Source organism: Neophocaena asiaeorientalis, unplaced genomic scaffold (genome assembly GCF_003031525.2).
Source record: "Neophocaena asiaeorientalis asiaeorientalis breed wild unplaced genomic scaffold, Neophocaena_asiaeorientalis_V1.1 scaffold130, whole genome shotgun sequence".
Classification (NCBI taxonomy): Eukaryota; Metazoa; Chordata; class Mammalia; order Artiodactyla; family Phocoenidae; genus Neophocaena; species Neophocaena asiaeorientalis.
Genome location: NW_020173397.1, coordinates 8309725 through 8330292, shown reverse-complemented (window position 1 = coordinate 8330292; position 20568 = coordinate 8309725). Strand labels below are relative to the sequence as shown.

The following is a 20568-nucleotide window of genomic DNA, read 5'->3' as shown; positions in this document are numbered from 1 at the left end:
AATTGCTTTAAGATTTTGCTTTTTGAATTTTTTTATGCTATGTATATAAATTCCAGATATACCTCAAAATTTTGACATAATTACAAATTTTATTAACAGTTTAATCCTAGAATCTCTTTGCTACCCAGAAAGACGGTTTAAAATTAATTTTTTGTAAATATTCCTCATCAGCGTGTGTTTTTTCCACATTTTTATATCTTTGAAACTGAGTGTCTTTCAGACGTCAATAGTGTCCTAGTTTTCTTAAAATAATGGAGAGTCTTACAGTTTCTCCTGATTTAGATTTGATTAATACAGTGTTGTTAGTTCTTTGAAGGTTTAGGAAAAGTGCATATTTAAGTGTTTTGGATGGGTAGTACAGACAGTTTGGAAGAATTATTTTAAAAGAAAGGCTTCTGAGTTTACAGTGTAAGTAGACTGATTTAAGTGTTGGTATGTTTCAAGTAAGAAAAGGTTTTAAACATTTTTAAAGTATATTCCTTTTATATTTAGTTGGTAGTCTTTAAAAGTTGTTGGTATGAGGATTTGTGGATAAAATCATATTCTTGTTTGTGATTGTTTGAAGGTGTTGCTTTTTGAAACATTTGTAGTTGAACTGTACAAAAACTTCAAGTTATAGAATCGCGTTAATGGAATCAAGTTTTCTAAATGTGGTAATTTTTTAAATTATTGAATTTGGTATTGGTGTGAGGCATAGTGTTGAGAAATGTGGCCAAGTATTTAAAATGTTTTTTTTTTTTTTTTAATTATAAGATCAGGATAGGGTACCTTGTTTAAAACAATTTGAACAGTGCAGTATTTCATAAAAGAAGTGAAAGTCACTCCCATTTCTGTGCCCCCAAATATGCTTAATATTTATATACTTCAGTAAAACAGTAAAATAAAAAAGAAGGAGAATTTAATAGTAGCTTTAAAAAAAGTCATCAGGAAAAACTATAGCATACTTGAGCAAACCTTTGTGTTCTGAGGAATTAAAATCAGATTTTTCAGGCATATGTGAAAAAAAAATGCCAGTAGCCCTTTACAAATGTAATTGGATCAACTTTGCTTTTTAGTTTCCAGTTTAAATGGTTTTATTAGAAAGTTTCTTTTTTTTTTTTTGCTGTGCGCGGGCCTCTCACTGTTGTGGCCTCTCCCATTGCGGAGCGCAGGCTCAGCGGCCATGGCTCACGGGCCCAGCCGCTCCGCGGCATGTGGGATCTTCCCAGCATGGGGCACGAACCCGTGTCCCCTGCATCGGCAGGCGGACCCTCAACCACTGCGCCACCAGGGAAGCCCGAAGAGGTAGTTGTACTTTTAAATAAGGTGGTCAGAGTAAGCCTCATTTTGAAGGTGACAGTTGAGTGAGACAAGAAGTTGGGCATGCATATATTTAGTAGAAGAGCGTTCCAGGCAGAGGACTTCCAGTGTAAAGGCCCTTAAGGAGGAGTGTGTCTCACCTTTTTGCAGACTAACAAAGGTGGCCACTGTGGCTGGAGTATACTGACCAAGGAGAGGAAATCAGAGAGGTTAAAGGAGATTGGGGTCAAATCATGTAGGCAATGTGGACCATGGTAAGGACTTTTTAGACTTTACTCTGAGTGAAATCAGCAGCCAGTGTGGGGTTTTGAGTTGAGAAGTGACATTGTCAGACTTAAGTGTTAAGAGAGTTGTATGAACGGCCGTGCTGATAATAGACTTTAGGTAAAGTAAACTAGAAGCAGCAGTTATTGAAGATAATAATGTTTTTGAAGAGATGGATTAAGTGGTAGGTGGTGAGAATTAGTCAACATTTTTAATACATTTTGACGGTGCCGCTGGCAGGATTTCCTGAAGATAGGGTGTGGTGTGTGAGAGAGAAAATGGAGTCAGGAATGACTCCGGTTTGCCATAGCAGCTAGAAGAATGGAATTTCTTCACACCTGAAATGGGAAAAGGTGTGTGAGGAGCAATTTGTGGGAAAGACCAGCAGTTCACTGTTGGACATGCTGAATGCTATTTTGATGTGGAGCAGGTGGTTGAATGGGTGAATGTGGAGATCAGGAGATTTCATGGGCAAATAGTATTTAAAACCTCCAGACTTGACAGTATCACCAGGTGTAGACAGAGAATTGATTGGTTGAGCTTTGGATTACTCCAGCATGGAGCATTTTGTGAAACCAGAAAAGGACAATGAGTAGGAAAGATCAGCAAGTTAAAAGACAGTATCAGAAAGTAATTAAGGAAAAAGGATCAACTGTCTGAAGTACTCTTTATATGCTGTGAAGATGAGGTGTGAGAAATGATCATTGGATTTAGCAATATGGAGGTAATTGATGACCTTGATAAGAGCAGATTAATTTTAGTGGTAGGAGTGAAAGCTTGTTTGGAGTGGGTTTGAGGGATAATGGGAGGGAGACAACTATTTCAAGGAGTTTTCCTTCAAAGGAGAGCAAATAAATGATGGGGGAGCTAGGAGGGTAAGTGGAGGGAAGAACAAAATTTTCAGATGGGAGAAGTATAGATGTATTTGTAAGGTAGTGGAAATGATCCATTAGAGATTTAAAAAGTTGATATGGTTGATAGAAGCAAGGGGAGAATTACACAAGTGATGCTCTTGAGTAGGTGTGCAAATGGAGAATCTGGCATGTAAGTAGATGAGAACATGGGTAGTTTATAACAGGTGGGAATTCGGGGTGTGCATGAGCCTACTAGTAGGTGGATAAATGTGGTGGGACTCTGGAAATTCAAGGTCATTAATTGTGAGAGTGAGGGAAAACTCAGTGGGGGTTTGAGGAGAGAGAAGATATGAAATAGTTACCTAGAACAGTCTGGAAGTGGATAAACTGGGGAAATAAAATATTAATCTGGTAGTGTACTTGAAACAGGCCAGCATGGTGATGCATTTTTCTTTAATTTTGTGTTTGTGCCCATGTGTGCTGCTGTATAGGCACAGATTTGGTGGGGATTGCATTTTAACCTACTAGTAAAGTTGCCTTTGTGAGTACAGTGAAGCCGGAGAGGGTTCACTGGGGCAAGGGGATGACTAATGGTTAATGATTAATTATAATTTAATCTTGATAATGAAGGTGGCGAGGGACAGTAAAAAGGTGGTAGGATCAATGGATCGGAGGTACTGGTAGAGTCAAAGAACTTTTGCAGTAAGTGCAATATATTTAAATATCTTCTAGTTTAGAACTATTAAAAATATGACTAGCTAAGGTTTGACAAAGCTGGGTGAAGTGTAGGTTTTTTTTCCTGTTCTAAATTCTTACATTAGCTAAAGTATTATGTTTACTTTTTAAAAGGAAATAATTTTGTGAATGGGTGAAGAAGGAATATTGGGTAAATTTTCTCCTTTCTCTAATAGAAGGGGATAATTAAAGAGGCTCTAGAAGTGCTCTTAGGCTGGAGAGATTGCCTCAATTTGTTATATGTCTGTTATGTGAGAGTATATAAGATAAGCCCAACCATCTTATACCCTAAAAGAGGTCTTTCTCACTGTCCCAATCCATTTTTATGCCTGGAAAGCTGTCTGGAAAACTCTGCATATTTCTGCAGTATTACTCAGATGTTCTCCATATCCTGAGTTTCTTGAGGACAAACAGCCATTGATGGAGTACTTACTAGGTGTCAGCCACTTTGCTAAGCAGTCTGCTTACACTAATGCAATCCTCACAGCAGTTCTGTGAAGTAGATACTGTTACCTCCATTTTAGAGAAGGGAAACAAAGGGACTCTGGAGTTATCTCTCTTAGGTCATACAAATGAAAAAGTGGCTGAACTAAAATTTGAACCCAACCAAGCTTTCAGACTCTAGCACCAATGCTTTTTAATTTTTTTTTTTTTACTATGTGATTTTTACTTTCATCGAAGTTTTACATGCACAGGATTTAGTGAGTTTATTAATATGACAAAGGGAACAGAAAAAAGTCTTCTGTATGCTTTCCTTTTTTTCCCCTATTCCCTAGAGATAACCACTTTAAAATCATTGTTTTCTTGGGGGAATGGGTGTTAATCTGCCTATTTCTAAGTTACAGTCTTAGAAAATCCCTTTTTTCTTTAATTTTTAGAATTAATTATTGATTTCATAATAATCGCAGTGAGGATTTAGTTTTTTCTACCTCCTCTCCTTCACTCCATACATACATCCTTCTCACTTCCATTGCCCAATGTCTTTAGTATAATTATATTGAAACTTTGGTCAGTTCAGCATGTGTTACACACATTGTCTTAGTGAATGCTATGTTTTCCATTTAATTTTCTATATACTTATGGCTAATTCCACCCCAAACTTTAGTTTAGATCTCATTGCAAAATATGACATATTAGGTCTTCTACCAATTTTATATTTTTAAAAAATCTCTTGTGGAGCCTTCTTAACTGCTCCATTCTGGAGTGGTTGCTCTTAGACCTGCCCTATTCCTCCGCTCTTGGAATCTGCCTTTATCATTATTCTGAAATTCACTTTCTCGTCTTGGGTCTTTAGTTTCCTTGGTAGCATGTCACATTCTCTTTCTTGGTTTACTTCATTGTTTTGGTGGACTGAGAGAAAGCATGATAGGAAATACATCTTCTTTTGTACTTTCAACGAAAATGTTTTTTTTTTCCTACCCATTTACTTAAATGGATAGTTGGAGTACAAAATTCTAGGTTGAAAAGAGTTTTTTTTGAATTTTAAAGGCATTTTCCTGTTGCTTTCTTCCTGCACTGTTGTTAAGTCTGAAGCCCTGTATGTGACCTGTTTCGTATCGCTGGAGTTTTGCAGGGTCTTTTTTTTTGTTTCCAGAATTATGCAATTTTACTATGATGTCTGACCCCTAATCTATTTGTCAGCCTTTATGAGGCTCTCTCAGTTTGAAAAGTAGTATCTTTTAAATATGGCAATTTAAATTTATATTCTGTTTTACTGCGGTGAAACATACATAATATAAAATTTACCGGGCTTCCCTGGTGGTGCAGTGGTTGAGAGTCGCCTGCCGATGCGGGGGACCCGGGTTCGTGCCCTGGTCCGGGAAGATCCCACATGCCACAGAGCGGCTGGGCCCGTGAGCCATTGCTGCTGAGCCTGCACATCCGGAGCCTGTGCGCCACAACTGGAGAGGCCGCAACAGTGAGAGGCCCACGTACCGCAAAAAAAAAAAAAAAAAATTACCATTTTAATCATTTTCCACTAGCTTTATTGAGATATAATTGACATATAGTCATTTTTAAGTGTACAGTTCAGCATTAGTGATGTTGAGCACTTTTTCCTGTACCTGTTGGCCATTTGAATGTCTTGTTTGCAGAAATCTCTATTCATATCCTCTGCCCATTTAAAAATAAGGTTTTTGGGGTTTTTTTTTGCTATTGAGTTGTATGAATTCCTTGTATATCTTGGATGTTAACCTTATCAGCTATCTGCTTTGCAAATATTTTCTGCCATTTCATAGGTTGCCTTTTAATTTTATTGATGGTTTCCTCCACTGTGCAGAAGCTTTTTAGTTTGATGTGGTCCCATTTCTTTATTTTTGCATTTTTCGCCTTTGCTTTTAGAATCAGGTCCAAAAAATCATGTTTAAGAGTTTTACGGTTTTGGGTCTTACGATCAAGTCTTTAATCCATTTTGAGTTGATTTTTGTGTAGGTGTAAGATAGTGATCCAGTTTCATTCTTCTGCATGTGGCTATTCAGTTTTCCCAGCACCACTAGTTGAAGAGACTATCCTTTCCCTGTTGTATAGTCTTTGTTCCCTTTCCAAAAATTAATTGACTGTATTTATACATGCATGGGTTTATTTTTGGACCCTCTATTCTGTTCCACTGATCTGTTTGTTTTTACGCCACTACCATACTGTTTTGATTACTATAGCTTTGTTATATAGTTGAAATCGGATTGTGTGAGGCCTCCATCTTTATTCTTGTTTCTCAAGATTACTTTGGCTATCCAGAGTCTTTTGTGGTTCCATACGAATTTAGGATTTTTTTTTTTCCTGTTTCTCTGAAAGATGCCATTGGCATTTTGGTAGGGATTGCATTGAATCTGTAGGTTGCTTTAGGTAGTATTTGGCCATTTTAACAATATTATTCCATTCCATGAGCATGGAATATCTTTGCATTTGAAATTGTCTTCACTTTCTTTCATCAGTGTCTTAAAATCTTCAGTGTACTGATCTTTCACCTCCTTGCTTAAATTCATTCCTAAGTATATCATTGTTTTTGATGCTGTTGTAAATGTGATATTTTTCTTAAGTTCTGTTTCCAATAGTGAATTATTAGTGTGTAGAAACACTTGAGTTTTCTATCTTGAGTTTGTATTCTGCAACTTTACTGAATTCATTTAACAGTCTTTTGGTTGTGTCTTTGGACTTTTCTATACATAATATAATGTTACCTGCAAATAGAGATAGTTTTACTCTTTCTTTTGGACTTGGTTGCCTTTTATTTCTTTTTCTTGCCTAATTGCTGTGGCTAGGACTACCAGTACTATGTTGAGTAAAACTGGTGAGAGTGCACATTCTTGTCTTGTTCTTGATCTTAGAGGAGAAGCTTTCAGCTATTTACCACTGAGCATGATGTTAGCTTTGGGCTTGTCAGTTACTTGTTTTAAAAACATTTCCCTGAAAAAAAAATTTCCAGTTAATCTTCTTAGTTTCATCTTACGTAGATGGAGATTCTCAGGAAGGGTTATCCATTTCAGTGTTGTTGTGTTCATTTTTCACATGTTCAGACAGTTCTTGGACTAGAGTACAAATTGTTTTCTCAGTAGATACTATGCTTTTAGTGGTTATTATTTTTTCTTTGTTTTGAGAGTATGTAGATAGAGAAAAATGCTTTCTAAATAATTATATTTTATTAGTAATTGTAAGGTAGCAGAACTCTGGGTCATACTTCAAAACACTAATAAAAATAATCTGTAAATGGAATAGCACAAAATAGACACATACCACACTATAAAAAGCCAATATTGCAAACACTATAAAGACACTTTGAGCTTCACCTTCAGACTCTAAAAGGATTCTCCAGGATGAAACCTGTGTACTAAAGTGTACAGTAATCTGCTACCACTGCTGTGTTAACTCATTTTATATTTCGTTAACAAATTATAAAACCATTTATGTATGTTCATTCAATCTCCTTTAAAAACTTGAGTATTTAAAACTTCCTTTGCTTTGCACTGCATGAATTGATATCTGGGTCCAGGTGGAAGGACTTTTTGCTGTTGTTTGTTGTGTTTTTTCCTTCACCTTTCTCAATGAACAGAAGACTACACCCTAGGAAAAATAAATTCTAGATCACATCTCCACAGCGCATTTTCCTGTACGACTAGAAGTGATTCATGAGATAGATTTTAATACTAATGAGCGTTTTTTGAATGACTCATGTACATTTTAGAATTTCTCCTCTGCCTCTTAAAATATATATATTCGTGCTGTTTTATTCTTCATATTTTTTGAGAGTTTGGTGTTGCACCTCTGATTTTGCCAGCCTTACTGTTTTTCAGGACCCAGTGTAATTCTCAACAGAAGAGATTGTGTATTGCAGTGCTTTTCAACTGGGAGCAAGCCTCCCTTCCCCCCAACCCCAGGGTTCATTTGTCAGGTTCTAGAGACAGTTTTGATTGTCACCATTTGTGATGGGGATTACTGGCATCACAGTGTAGGGGTCGCAGATGTTGCTGAACATCCTACAATGCACAGGACAGCCTACCACAATACAGAGCTCTGCAGCCTAACTGTCAACAGTGCTGAGTTTGAAAAAGTCATTTGTCCATATTAAACTCCTTCTATGTTTAAGTCCTATACTTTCCCACTTCCTTTTTCATATTCTACTCATGCTTTTCAGGTTCACCTTTTAAAGTCCCACTTTGTCCTGAGGCTTTTCTTGATGGCTCTAAACCCACATTTCATCTCCTTTTTCTTTGTTCTCTTATATACCATCACTGAAATCTTTGTATCTGATAGTCTATGCTGTTTTATTTCTATTTGTTTATTGTTTATGTATCTTGTTTTTCAAACTAATTTTGTTAAGGATCAATGTCTTACATTGTTTCTGGGCTTTCTAACTGCTGTTGATACTGACATTACATTGTGAGTTTGTAGAATGAAAAAAGGGCCCATGGCCTACCTAGGCTCTGGCAGATGTGGTGGTAAAAGAATGGACTCATCTCTGTTGATGGCAGTTTGGCATTAGTATCAAATGGATTATGGAAGAAGTGATAGCATCAGTGGTGAATGGAATGAGAAGAGTGACTCTCCAGTAGCAGGGAGGAGGGTAGATCCACTGCAGCCATTAAACTAGTGCTATTTAAAAAAAAACTAGTACCCTCTGAATTCTAAATTGGCTGTCTTCAGCCTGAGTCATACTGTTAGAAGAGATCTATCTTTGGTTCATACTTGTTTGGTTCAGCTGTCTGTGTGGAAGGGAAGGATCCATGTTGATCTGTTAATAAATTTGAGAAAGATTTTCAAAAAAGGGTCAAAGGTTAGCTAACAGTTAAGTATAAATCAAGCTAACCAGAACACACTGTTTCTTGAACTTTTTGTTTTAATTGGTAGAGAGAGAGATGGGTGAGTAGAGGAGTGTAACTTGAATCTTTAGACATGTTAGAGTCCTTATCATGAATATACAAGTTGCCAAAGAAGAAACCCAAGTTTGCACTAAGGTATTACCTGAACGTTAGCGTTACCTGCTGAAGCTTTCTTTTCCATCTGATTGGATCCTTTTTGTGTACAATTATCATTAGATATTTAGCACTCTTAATTTGAAAACTTCACTTCTAGTGCCAAACACTTTCCCTTCAGAATTTGTGTCATAATTTTATTGCTTTGGAGCAGGTACCATTCCATCTTCAGGTGTGAGTTTCTGAGCAAAGAAATGTATGGCATTTCAACGATAATTTCAACATAGGAACAATTAGATAAATATTTTAGTGTCACTTCAACATTTATATGAAAACAACAATATTTACTTTTGCAGCAGTTGGTACAAAACGAGAACGCAAAAGTTATGTTCATACTTGTGTTACATAGTAATTTTACTTTTTCTGTAATAACATGAGAGTAAGAAAAAGACAATTTTAAAGGGGTGGAGTAGGCAGTGGTTTTTAACTGGGGATACTTTTTGTCTCCCAGGAAACACTTGGCAATATTTATAGACATGTATTATTGTCAGAATTCGGGGGGCAGTTGAAGGTTTGGTGCTAATGACTTCTAGTGGGTAGAGATCAAGGATTGCTGCTCACCATTCTACAGTTCACGGGACATCCCCCTTTGACAAAGAATTATCAGGCTTAGAGTGTCAGTGGTGCCAAAATTGAGGGACTGCAGGATGAGGGATTGCAAAGGACCTATTCAGACCCAAAAGAAATGTTTTGTGAGTAGTAAACATAGGTAAAAATACTCAGTTTCACTTGCAGTGAATGAAAGGCAAATTAAAGTGTTTTTCTACCATTAAATATACAGAGTTTTGAAAGCATGTAATACTGGAATAAAATAGGTGTTTCTATACTGATGGCACTATAAAGTGGTACAGCATTTCTGAGGGGCTTTTGAATATATGTATCAAAAGTTCTTATATTTCATACTTTTGACTCAGTAATTCCACTTACAGGAATTTATCCTAAGGTAATAAACAGATGCCTACAAAGTTTATTCTTGGGATATTAAACGCAGTTATTTTTAATTGTAATGAGCTGGAAGCAAACCTAAATTCTTTGTTTAAAATGGTGGTTATTAAATAATGGTACGACCATATGTGATATATATTAAAAATCTTACTTTTCAGACTACTGGTCCCGTGACAGTACCCACAGTGAATGAGGTAGGGAAACAAAGGGATATTAATCAAGGATACCCAATTAAAATAAATAAATATTAGTGAAAAAATATACTAAACATGTACTTTAGTAATGATTACTGGGCACATTACGGACAATTTTCATTGTTTCTATGTTTTGTAATTTTTTCCAATGACTGTCCTATTTATATAATCAGAAAGAGGGGGGAACAGACATCTTTAAAATTTTTAAACTAGTAAAATTTTGTAGTAGCTCTGTCATTTCTCAGACTATTTGCTGAAAAATCTGTCCTTTCCCATATACTGAGTTTCCATTTATGTATGGGTCTGTTTCTGGTCTCTCTGTTCCACTGACATTTTAACGCTTGCTCAATTAATTGATAAAGTATAATATATTTTAAAGGTATAATTATGCAAAAGAAATTATGCAAGGAATGTTCTCTTGGTTGGGACCCCACTTGTAGGTTTTCTGAGCTAGTGATCTGTATTTTAAAGGAAGTTCTTAAAAACGTTGTCAAGATTTTGTGTGAGCAGTTGTGTTCTGATTTTTGCTCATCTTTATCACTCATGTAATTCAGTATTCAGATTAAATTTACTTGTCTTTGTTTGCTCCAGTCAGATAGTTACAACTAAATTCTGTGGCACTTTTAAGTCTCCTGATTCAAAGCCTGTCACTTTGTGTCAGTGATCAGCCCTATTAATTCTCTTTTTGTTTTCATTCATTCATTTTTTCCCTATATTCCCCTTTGTTTACAAATGGTACAGTATCTGCTCTCCCTTGGAGATAGTGTAGGGCTCTCCTGTGCTCTCTTCTCTTAGCTTCCCACACAGATTTTGTGTGGAAAGCAATTGGTCTGAGTAGGAAGTAATCTTAATAGAATTTGGAACTGTAAGGGGCAACAAGTTAAGATGTTGCCGCTGGCCACTAAAATGTTCTAGAACTAGCTGGGAAATAAGAGATGGATTTTCGGCTCTTGAGTCTCTGAAAAATACCTTTAACCTGAGAATTGTGAGGGAAACACGTTTGTTTTAGTACTTGAGAGTTCCTGTGGAAGAAAAAGGTCAGTGTGGTGTTTGGAAGGAGGCTGCATTTATTAGTGATATGAGTTGTTTTGCCTTCGTAGAGGAGAAACTGCATAAAGGGAAAAATGGAAGGGAAAGAGAAGAAAAGGAAGTGAAGGGAGGTGAAGTTACTTTAAAAAATTAATGAGTAATGAAATTCAGTAAATTCTTGAGTTAATTTTAGCAAAGTAGATTTAAATTCTGAGTATGTATTTTATTTTTGGAAGAAATTTTTATGTGGAGGAGTTGATTTTAAAGTTGAAAACGTGTTTATGTTTCATGAGCATCTGTTTAGAATAATTTTATTTTCATGTGAAAAATAAGGTTTTTTTGTTTGTTTTGTAGTTTCTTGTCCTGTGAGTACATTCCTAAGAAAATTATTTCTGTTGCCAGATTTTTAGTTGATTTACTCTTGGCCTATTTTTGTGCTCAAATTACATAATTTTCAGGGAAGCATTTTCTGCTTTTGTTTTTATCAGTTGTGTTACATCAAAAAGCGTTATCTTTCACATTTTATAGAAGCATTTTTTCAATTATATATGGCATAGGAATTTGACTTGCATCTGTTGGGTCTGATTTAGAGTAACTGTGCTTGATACGTTTGGAACTTAAAATACAAATTGTACATGATTCATTTCAGTTTATGGAACTTAATTACCGTCTGACCTAGAATTGGTGACCTAGAGTCTTTGGAGCTCCTCATAGTTTGCTTTACTTGGTCTCTATCACCCTTGTCTCCCTATTCCCATTAATGTGTTGCTGCTGTTGCTTGGATGTCATGGGTGGATTCTCAAGCAGTTAGTGGAAAGGTAGGTTAAAAAACCTATGTGATATGGAAATTCTAATTCATGAAACACGTTATGACTTAGTGGGTGATTATTAAAACTACAAAAAGATTCTTAATTTAAGAAATAAAGTGTAAGACTCCTATTTCAGTACCCTCCCCTGGTGTGTTTAAGTATTAGTTAAATGACTGTAGGGAGTCTAGTGAAATTTAAAGATAAATTTTAGTAACCATTGACAATTGTATACTACTCAGAAATTAATATTAGGCATGTTAGAGATTATAATATGCTGCCTCTGCTTGTTAAACCTCTAATTCCCCTTCCCAAAGAAGACTAGGGAAAGGAGGGAAAACGTAGTCATGCAGATAGCTTTAGATAATCACCCTCACCATATTTTAAAAATAATAGTAGTAAAATTTACCTACCGTATAATTCACTCATTTAACAGAGTAAGTTGTCAGGTCACACATCAACTCCCTTTTTTGAGGAACTGCCAAGCCAAACTGTTTTCCAAAAAGGCTACACCATTTTGCATTCCCATTAACAATTGCCCTGCATCCATCAACAACGTATAGGTTGCATTCCCATCAACACCATTTTGCATTTCCCATCAACAGTTGCCCTGCATCCTTCCCAACACTTATTTTTTAATTTATTATTTATTTACTTATTTTTGGCTGCGTTGGGTCTTTGCTGTGCGTGGGCTTTCTCCAGTTGTGGTGAGCGGGGGCTACTGTATGTTGCGGTGCGCGGGCTTCTCATTGTGGTGGCTTCGCTTGTTGCGGAGCTTGGGCTCTAGGTGCGTGGGCTTCGGTAGTTGTAGTGCTTGGGCTCAGTAGTTGTGGCTCACGTGCTCTAGAGCGCAGACTCAGTAGTTGTGGTTCACGGGCTTAGTTGCTCTGCGGCATGTGGGATCTTCCCGGACCAGGGATCGAACCCGTGTCCCCTGCATTGGCAGGCGGATTCTTAACCACTGCGCCACCAGGGAAGTCCCCCATCACTTGTTTATTGTCCATCATTTTCTTTTTAGAAGTATTTGCATATACCTTTATTGGTGATCTAAATTGGTATGCACAGGAACGTTTACCAGAATATAGGTTTTAGTGCATTAATTGTGAAAGATAAACGAAATACACACCCACACACATATATATATGTCAGTAAGAGATTGTCATACATCTATTCAGTGGACTGAGCCATTAGAATAACGAAAGTCAGTATATTTCAAAAATGGAAATGTGAACGACACATTGTTGAGTGGAAAAAAGTACATAATTCAAACTTCATTTACATAAAATGAAAGAAGTAGTGCATATGAAAATTCATAAATACTCTCTGGAGAATCTTAATAATGTTATTGATGGTCATGTTGAGGTGAGATTGCAGATGATTTTATATTTTTCCTGTTTTGCTTGACATATCTACAATGAGCTTTATTACTTTTATAATCAGAAAAAAACCCTGTAGTTTTGTATTTCATTTTTTAATACACCAGGTTCTTATTAGTTATCTATTTTGTACATGTTGGTGTATATATGTCAATTCCAATCTCCCAGTTCATCACCCCCCCGCCCCACTTTCCCCCCCTTGGTGTCAGTACATTTGCTCTCTACATCCGTGTCTCTGTTTGCCTTGCAAACAGGTTCATCTGTACCATTTTTCTAGATTCCACATATATGCGTTAATATACGATATTTGTTTTTCTCTTTCTGACTTACTTCACTCTGTGTGGCAGTCTCTAGGTCCATCCACGAAAAATATGGAACGCTTCACGAATTCGCATGTCATCCTTGCACAGGGGCCATGCTAATCCTGTTCTGTATCGCTCCAGTTTTAGTATATGTGCTGCTGAAGCGAGCACTGTCCGTCATTTTTATTATAACAACTTTAGTGGGTGTGAAATGGTATCGTGTGGTTTTGATGTGCATTTCCTTAATGACTAATAATGTCAAGCATCTTTTCATGTGCTTATTGGCCATTTATTGATCTTCTGTAATTATGTACCCCTTTAAACAGTAACATCTCACCCATCTCTTCTTCAGGACCCTGGCATATGCCTTTCTGCTGTCTCTTTGAATTTGACTATTCTGGATACCTTTGAAAAGTAGAATCAAAATACTTGTTCTTTTGTGTCTGGCTTCTCTCACTTAGCATAATGTGTTCAAGATTAATCATTGTTTTAGTATGTGTCAGAATTTTCTTCTTCTTTAAGGCTATATCCTATTGTATATACCACATTTTGGATATCTCTTCATTTGTTGAGGGACACTTGGGTAGTTTCTGCCATTGTGTATAAGTGAGTTGCATGTGATTGAGTTTCTGTTTTCACCTCTTTTGGATGTCCAGAAATGGAATTGTTGGATAATATGGTAATTCTTTGATTTTTTTGAGGAACCGGCATGCTATTTTCCACAGTGACCCCACCATTTTACATTCCCACAAGCAATGCACATGGGTTTCAGTTTCTCTACATACTTGTCAGGCAGTCGTTGTTATTTTTTGTGTGTGTGGTTGGTTGGTTTGTTTTTTGGATAACGATCAATCTGATGGATGTGGAGTTCCGTCTTACTGTGATTTTTGATATTCATTTTCCTGAATAGTTACGTTGAGCATCTTTCTATTTGCTTTTTGGCTATTTCTATATCTTTAAAGAAATGCTTATTCATGCACATTTTTACTTACATTTTATTTGTTTTTATTTATTTATTTTTGGTTGCGTTGGTTCTTTGTTGCAGCGCGCGGGCTTTCTCTAGTTGCGGCAAGCGGGGGCTACTCTTCATTGCGGTGCGTGGGCTTCTCATTGCGGTCGCTTCTCTTGTTGCAGAGCACAGGCTCTAGGTGTGCAGATGTGTCAGTTGTGGCAAATGGGCTCTGTAGTTGAGGCGCATGGCTTTAGTTGCTCCGTGGCATGTGGGATCTTACCAGACCAGGGCTCGAACCCGTGTCCCCTGCATTGGCAGGCGGATCCTTAACCACTGTGCCAGCAGGCAAGCCCTGCCCGTTTTTTTTGTTTGTTTGTTTTTGTTTTTTTGTGTTTTTTTGCGGGTACGCGGGCCTCGCGCTGCTGTGGCCTCTCCCGATGCGGAGCAACAGGCTCCGGACACGCAGGTTCAGCGGCCATGGCTCACGGGCACAGCCGCTCCGCGGCATGTGGGATCTTCCCAGACCGGGGCCACGAACCCATGTCCCCTGCATCGGCAGGCGGACTCTCAACCACTATGCCACCAGGGAAGCCCCCTGCCCGTTTTTAAAATAGAGTTGTCTGTTTATTTGGTGTTGAGTTGTGGGAGTTCTTTATATGTCCTGGATATTAAAACCTTATCAGATAGATGATTTGCAAATAGTTGCTCCCATTCTGTGGGTTCCCTTTTCACTCTTTGCTGATAGTGTCCTTTGATATGCAGCTTTTTGACTTTGATACAGCTCAATTTATTTCTCTTGTTGCTTGTACTTTGGGGCGGGGCGTGTCACAATATTTTTTATATCAACAGTGGTAGGTTTTGAAATGTCTTGGGAATGTATCAGGAACCTTTGAAGCTTACAGTGAAGAACAAACATTTTCTAGATTTTACATTTTTTATTTTGAAGTTGAAATTTTATCAGTGCCCACCAATATTGCAGTTGATTTTCTTCAAGTGATAGACTCACATGTTCATTTTTGAGGTAATGTCTAGCAATTTCTCTTGGTCTGAATAAGCATTGTTTGTTTGACATTCCTTTCAAGTAAAAATGGCTTTCATTCAACCGGCAGCAGTATTTAACTTTTTGTGACTTGAGATGTCCATAATGTTTTGTTATGCAACAGAAGTCCTTTATGTATACTTCTTATCTTGTTACATGGGATATTAAAAAGGTGTGTGTGTTTTCAAAGGTTTAGATTTAATTAAGTTAGTAAATTTGTTTTATTAAACTTTCCAGCGAAACAGGTTTTTTTGTTTTGTTTTGTTTTAAACTGTGAGTCTCTGGTGATAAAGAAGGCAACGACTACTTCTAGTATGGTTGGGTACTGCTGCCTTGATTTGTGCTGAAGTGTTGTCCATTTTACCCACTGCTGCTTTTGCACCTACTGTCATTGCAAATGTCAACTCAGTGAAAAAGTCAACTCCATTCTTATGAAAATAGCTTTGACCTCTTGGGCCTCACTTCGAGAACTGCTGCCTTAATTTGTAGGGTTGCTGGATGGGATGGAAGAGTGGTTGCAGACTAGCAGTCTTGTCTCACTTAAGTCATCTCCTGTGTAAGAGATCTATCTGCTGCCAGTCATGGTTATAGTGTTTGGAGGAATGGTTGGCATTCCTGACTCTTGCATCTCCTAGACTTTAGGCTATTTAGGCAGGTATCACAGAATATCCTTATATTAGTGGTAAAATGTGAGGGAGCAGGGGCAAAAAGATGTTTATATTAAAAGTTCATGAACAGATGTGAAAATTACAAGGATATTATGTATTTTTTTACATTGAAGGCTACATCTTGGATAGAACCTATGATATATACCTTTTAAATGACAAAATACTAAAAATTTTTGTTGAAAGCAAAAGGAGAAATTGAAGTTTATTTTGCTATTTAAGAGATAAAAAACAAGAAACATTTACTAGTCTATATAAGCATTATACCTTGGATGTTAAGAGCTTAGAGTATGGAGTCATTCTCATTTGTCCACTTAAATTTATAAATGTAAGGTTGGGCCAATTTCCAATAGCCTCTTTTAAATGGGGGCAGTAACGCCTCCTGGGTTAGGTTTGTTATGAGGGACAGATAGAGTCAGAACAAGATAATGTTTTAAAAATGTGGAGAGGGGGACTTAGACAATAAGCTTTCAGCCAGAAGTAGTTAATTTTAAAGATTTTAATCTGATTTAGGTTTTGTTTGGGTCAGGAATTTGGGAGAATTGGGTGGAACCCAGTTGGACCTTGTGAGTCAGATTGATCAGGCTTGGTGCAGGCTACTGAACGAAGACATTTTCACGACTACTTTTCCAGATCTTAATTTTGTTAGCATTAGTGTCATGGTAAATTCTGTATTTGTGCTTTTTTTCAAGAATTGTGACCCTACATGGTATTATATATTTTTTTAATTTTTTGCTTATAGGATTCAGTGGTCCCAGTTTAAAGGCTATTTTATTTTCAAACTGGAGAAAGTGATGGATGATTTCAGAACTTCAGCTCCTGAACCAAGAGGTCCTCCCAACCCTAATGTCGAATATATTCCCTTTGATGAAATGAAGGAAAGGATACTGAAAATTGTCACTGGATTTAATGGGTATGCATTTAATTCTACTTAATTTAGGTTTAATTTTTAGGAGAACATTAGATTTTTCTCTAAGTTTTGATGTGTCTGGTTGATAACTGATTATCCATTAGAACAAGTTCTGTGCCTTGTGATCTATAGTAGTTATTGATTTCCAGCTTACAAGTATTTAAAATATTGACAGCTTTTTTAAAAAAAAACTTGAACCACGTTTATATGGGTCAGTGGCATTTAGACTTTAAATGTGTAAGACAGTGGAAACATTAATCAAATATTTTTAAATTTTTTCTTTCTGTTTTATATTTGATATTATAAATCTTTATACTTTGTCTAGAACCTATCACTGAAATAAGTAACATTTCTTTTAAAATGAAAAGCAACAGTTTATGAAAAGATTCTACTTAGTGACTTTTTATTTTAAAACATTTTTTTAGAGTCCCTCTTTTCCCTCCAGTAAGTAACCATTTTCAGCCCTTTGTAAAACACTGTACTGGAAAGTTACTCTCCACTAAAATGAAGTTGACCTTTAAATTGTGTGTCATATTCTGTGTTATTTTAAATACTTCCTTTTCAGGACTTTGTATTTTTAGGGTTCCCTTTATTGAAGGGAAGAAGTATTTGTTAAGTTGAGTTGTTCAGTGTTTAATTAATTTATTTTTATTTTTGGCTGCGTTGGATCCCTGCTGCTGTGCTCCCCCCCCCAGCTGCAGCGAGCAGGAGCCACTCGCCAGCCATGGAGCATGGGGAGGCGCCCCGTGGTGGCCTCTCCCGCCGCGGAGCACAGGCTCCAGGCACGCAGGCCCAACAGCTGTGGCTTGCAGGCTCAGTTGTAGCGCACGGGCTCAGCTGCTCTGCGGCATGTGGGATTCTCCCCGACCAGGGATCCAGCCCGTGTCCCCCCCGCCCCCCGCACTGGCAGGTGGATTCTTAGCCACTGCACCACCAGGGAAGCACGAATTGTTCCGTATTTAAATTGGCATTAACAGTTTGGAGTGTGGAATGACAATACCTAATTTAATGAATTGTGGGTATGTTAACCATGAATTCATATTTAGGGGCAGTTTTTATTTGATCACATATCATTTGTGAGTAGTTTTAGGTAGCATAAATGGTCTCATTTTTTTCTTCAGTTACTTAATCACATGAGATTTGCAACAAGATAGTGTAATTCACCTAACCCTTTATTATATACGTTCTCCTGCTTAACAGTTTGGCTTAAAATATCAAATTCTTAAGCTTTGGTTTTAAGTATGTTGCCAAAATACTTTTCTTTTGGGAGAAATTAAAGCTTTATCATTGAGCTGCTCTTGGGGGTTTGGGATTGGAGGGAGACTTTATTTTCAATGTGTACCCTATTGTACTGTTGACAGTTATTTTAACTGTATGTATATATTTACTTACCAATACTGATTTTTTTTTTTTAAAGCACATGCCAAGATGAAGACATGCAATGTATTAGAAGTATACGTAAGATTCACTGTTGAATTGAATGTGGTTAAGAATACTTCTTGGGGATGTTTATAAATAGTGCAGAGGTAGTTAGACAGTTAGTACTTAGACAGTATGGTAACTCATCTTTTACTTCAATAAGTTATGGCTCTCATTTAAAATTACGAGTTATGGTCAAACAGGTTAAGTTATACCACTGCTTTGTGAATGTGAAGCTACTTGTGATTCTGAATTTAGTAATACCATTTTCAATTCTTTCAAATTAAATTGGATGAAATACATATATGTATTTGTAATGTCTTAATTTGCTAAACAGGTAGTCGACCTACCTCGGAAAATGACTTGAACAGTCATTAAATGCCTAAGCATACATAAATATAATTACTTTTAAAATATTTTTCATCTTTGAACCATAAATACTTTGAATTTATGTTTTTTTCTCTGATTTTTCAGAAAGGCGGTTTACGAATTATTTTTCTTAATCAGGTAGAATCCAAGTCTTTTTTTTTTTTTTAATTGTATTTTTTGGCCACACCATGTGGCGTGTGGAACTTCCCTGACTAGGGATTGAACCTGTGCCCCCTGCAGTGGAAGTGTGGAGTCTTAACCACTGGACCACCAGGGAAGTTCAGAGTTCAAGTGTTAATCAGTGATACATTTTTTTCATTTCAGCCATTTTTGTCTGTATCATACTATATTGGTACATGGTACATAAAAACATGTCTGTAATATTTTTCAATTTTACTTTTGTGTTTGAATAGACATAGACAAGCTGTTGCTTTTTAAAAATTTTTGCTAAGAGTGGTGGGTAGAAGTAGCATTTTGTTCTTTTTTAGCTAGTTTGAGAGTATGTCCTTGCCGGTATACCTCTCCTGCTATTTGTAATAGATCATCTTTTAAATTATAAAAGTGACATAAGTATGTTCATAGTTTTAAAAAGATCCCCAGTCGCCCTAGGAATATATAAAGAAAATAGGAACATGTTATATGCTAGTTTTATTTTACTTTTAGAAGAGCTTTGAAATCTTCTTTATATCAGCACATTTACAGCTGTGTCTTCTATTTGTCTGTTTATTTGAAATAGCAGCATTGTTTTCTGTTATATGAACAGATTATGTAGTTCATTTTCTCTGTTCCCACTGGTGATGGGCATTTATTTTTTTGGCTTACAAGTAGTGCTTGTAGTGAGCCTCCTTGTAAATATGTTTTTGTGTTGATGAATGTCATATGTTCAATATATGTATAGATTTTTTGTTGCTTTTATTTTAATTTGTAGAAAAGGAGTTGCTAGGTCATGGTGTACGCACACTTAAAATTTTTATTAATATTGCCAAATTCACCTCACAAAATGTTTTCATTTATGCTTCTATGTTTATATAAATGCAGATAGTTTATTTCTTCAGTATTTTTGTGGGTATGTACGTGAATTTGTGTCTCTGATTGCAAGTGAAATTGAACATCCATGTCCTTAATGACTCTTTTATGAATTGTGGTTTCATATCTGGTTTTTTTTGGTTTTTTTAATCTTTTGGTGATTTTCTTATTGGTAACTTCATTTTGTTGTTTTTGTTTTTTGCTTTTAATTAGTGAAAACTCTGTGTTAAATGCTTCAATATATTTTGGCATGGGGACTTCCCTGGCGGTCCAGTGGTTAAGACTCCATGCTCCCACTGCAGGGTGCACAGGTTCAATCCCTGGTCAGGGAACTAAGGTCCCATGTGCCGCATGGTGCATATATCTTAAAATATATATATTGGCATGAAAAGATTAACTGTTTTCTAAAATTAGTATTGTCAGTATATAAATTTTCCCTCTTTGAAGCGGAAATTGTCCATTCACTTGTCTGCTTGACTTCCTGAACTGTAAGATTCTGGACACCAGGGAGGACTATCTTTTCCATATAAGGCCTAGCACAGTGAATGCCTGAACATAGTAGGTTTTCAAACAAACAGGTATTGAATGAGTGAGTGAAAGGAATAAAAGCATGCTTCTGTATCTGTATTTTGTTTAATGGGGCAGGGTAGATAGAATTACATAGTTGAATGCTTAAAGTTCTTAAAAAAATTTTTTAGTCATATTTTCTTGTCCTTTTAAAATTACTTTTGAACTTTAAAATTTTATAGGGGAAGATGGATTATAGCTACTCTCCAGAACTGAAGTTACAGTTTCTTAGGTGAGAAACACCAAAAATTAAAAATTAACAAAATTAGAAACTTCAATGAATGGTCGGTTAAAAGACAGTTGCCTCTTTTTTTTTTTTTTTTTTTTTTTGTGTACGGGGGCCCCTCCATGT

At 36.5% G+C, this 20568-nt stretch overlaps 1 protein-coding gene and 1 non-coding gene across 3 annotated transcripts in view; one reads left to right on the top strand and one right to left on the bottom strand.

Annotated features, from left to right (window-relative positions):
- The window catches only part of PPP4R2 (protein phosphatase 4 regulatory subunit 2), a 53830-nt gene that overhangs the window by 18541 nt on the left and 14721 nt on the right, over positions 1–20568 (top strand). The window contains exon 3 of one of the 2 annotated variants that reach the window (XM_024747023.1): positions 16668–16838. In XM_024747023.1, the coding sequence (XP_024602791.1) occupies positions 16668–16838 (171 nt within the window). Of the gene's footprint in view, positions 1–16667; positions 16839–18849; positions 20449–20568 lie in introns of those variants that run through there. The other variant, XM_024747024.1, reaches the window with a different exon arrangement.
- LOC112401032 (U6 spliceosomal RNA) lies at positions 13333–13440 on the bottom strand. The gene has a single exon (XR_003003505.1). It is a non-coding gene; the product is annotated as a U6 spliceosomal RNA (small nuclear RNA).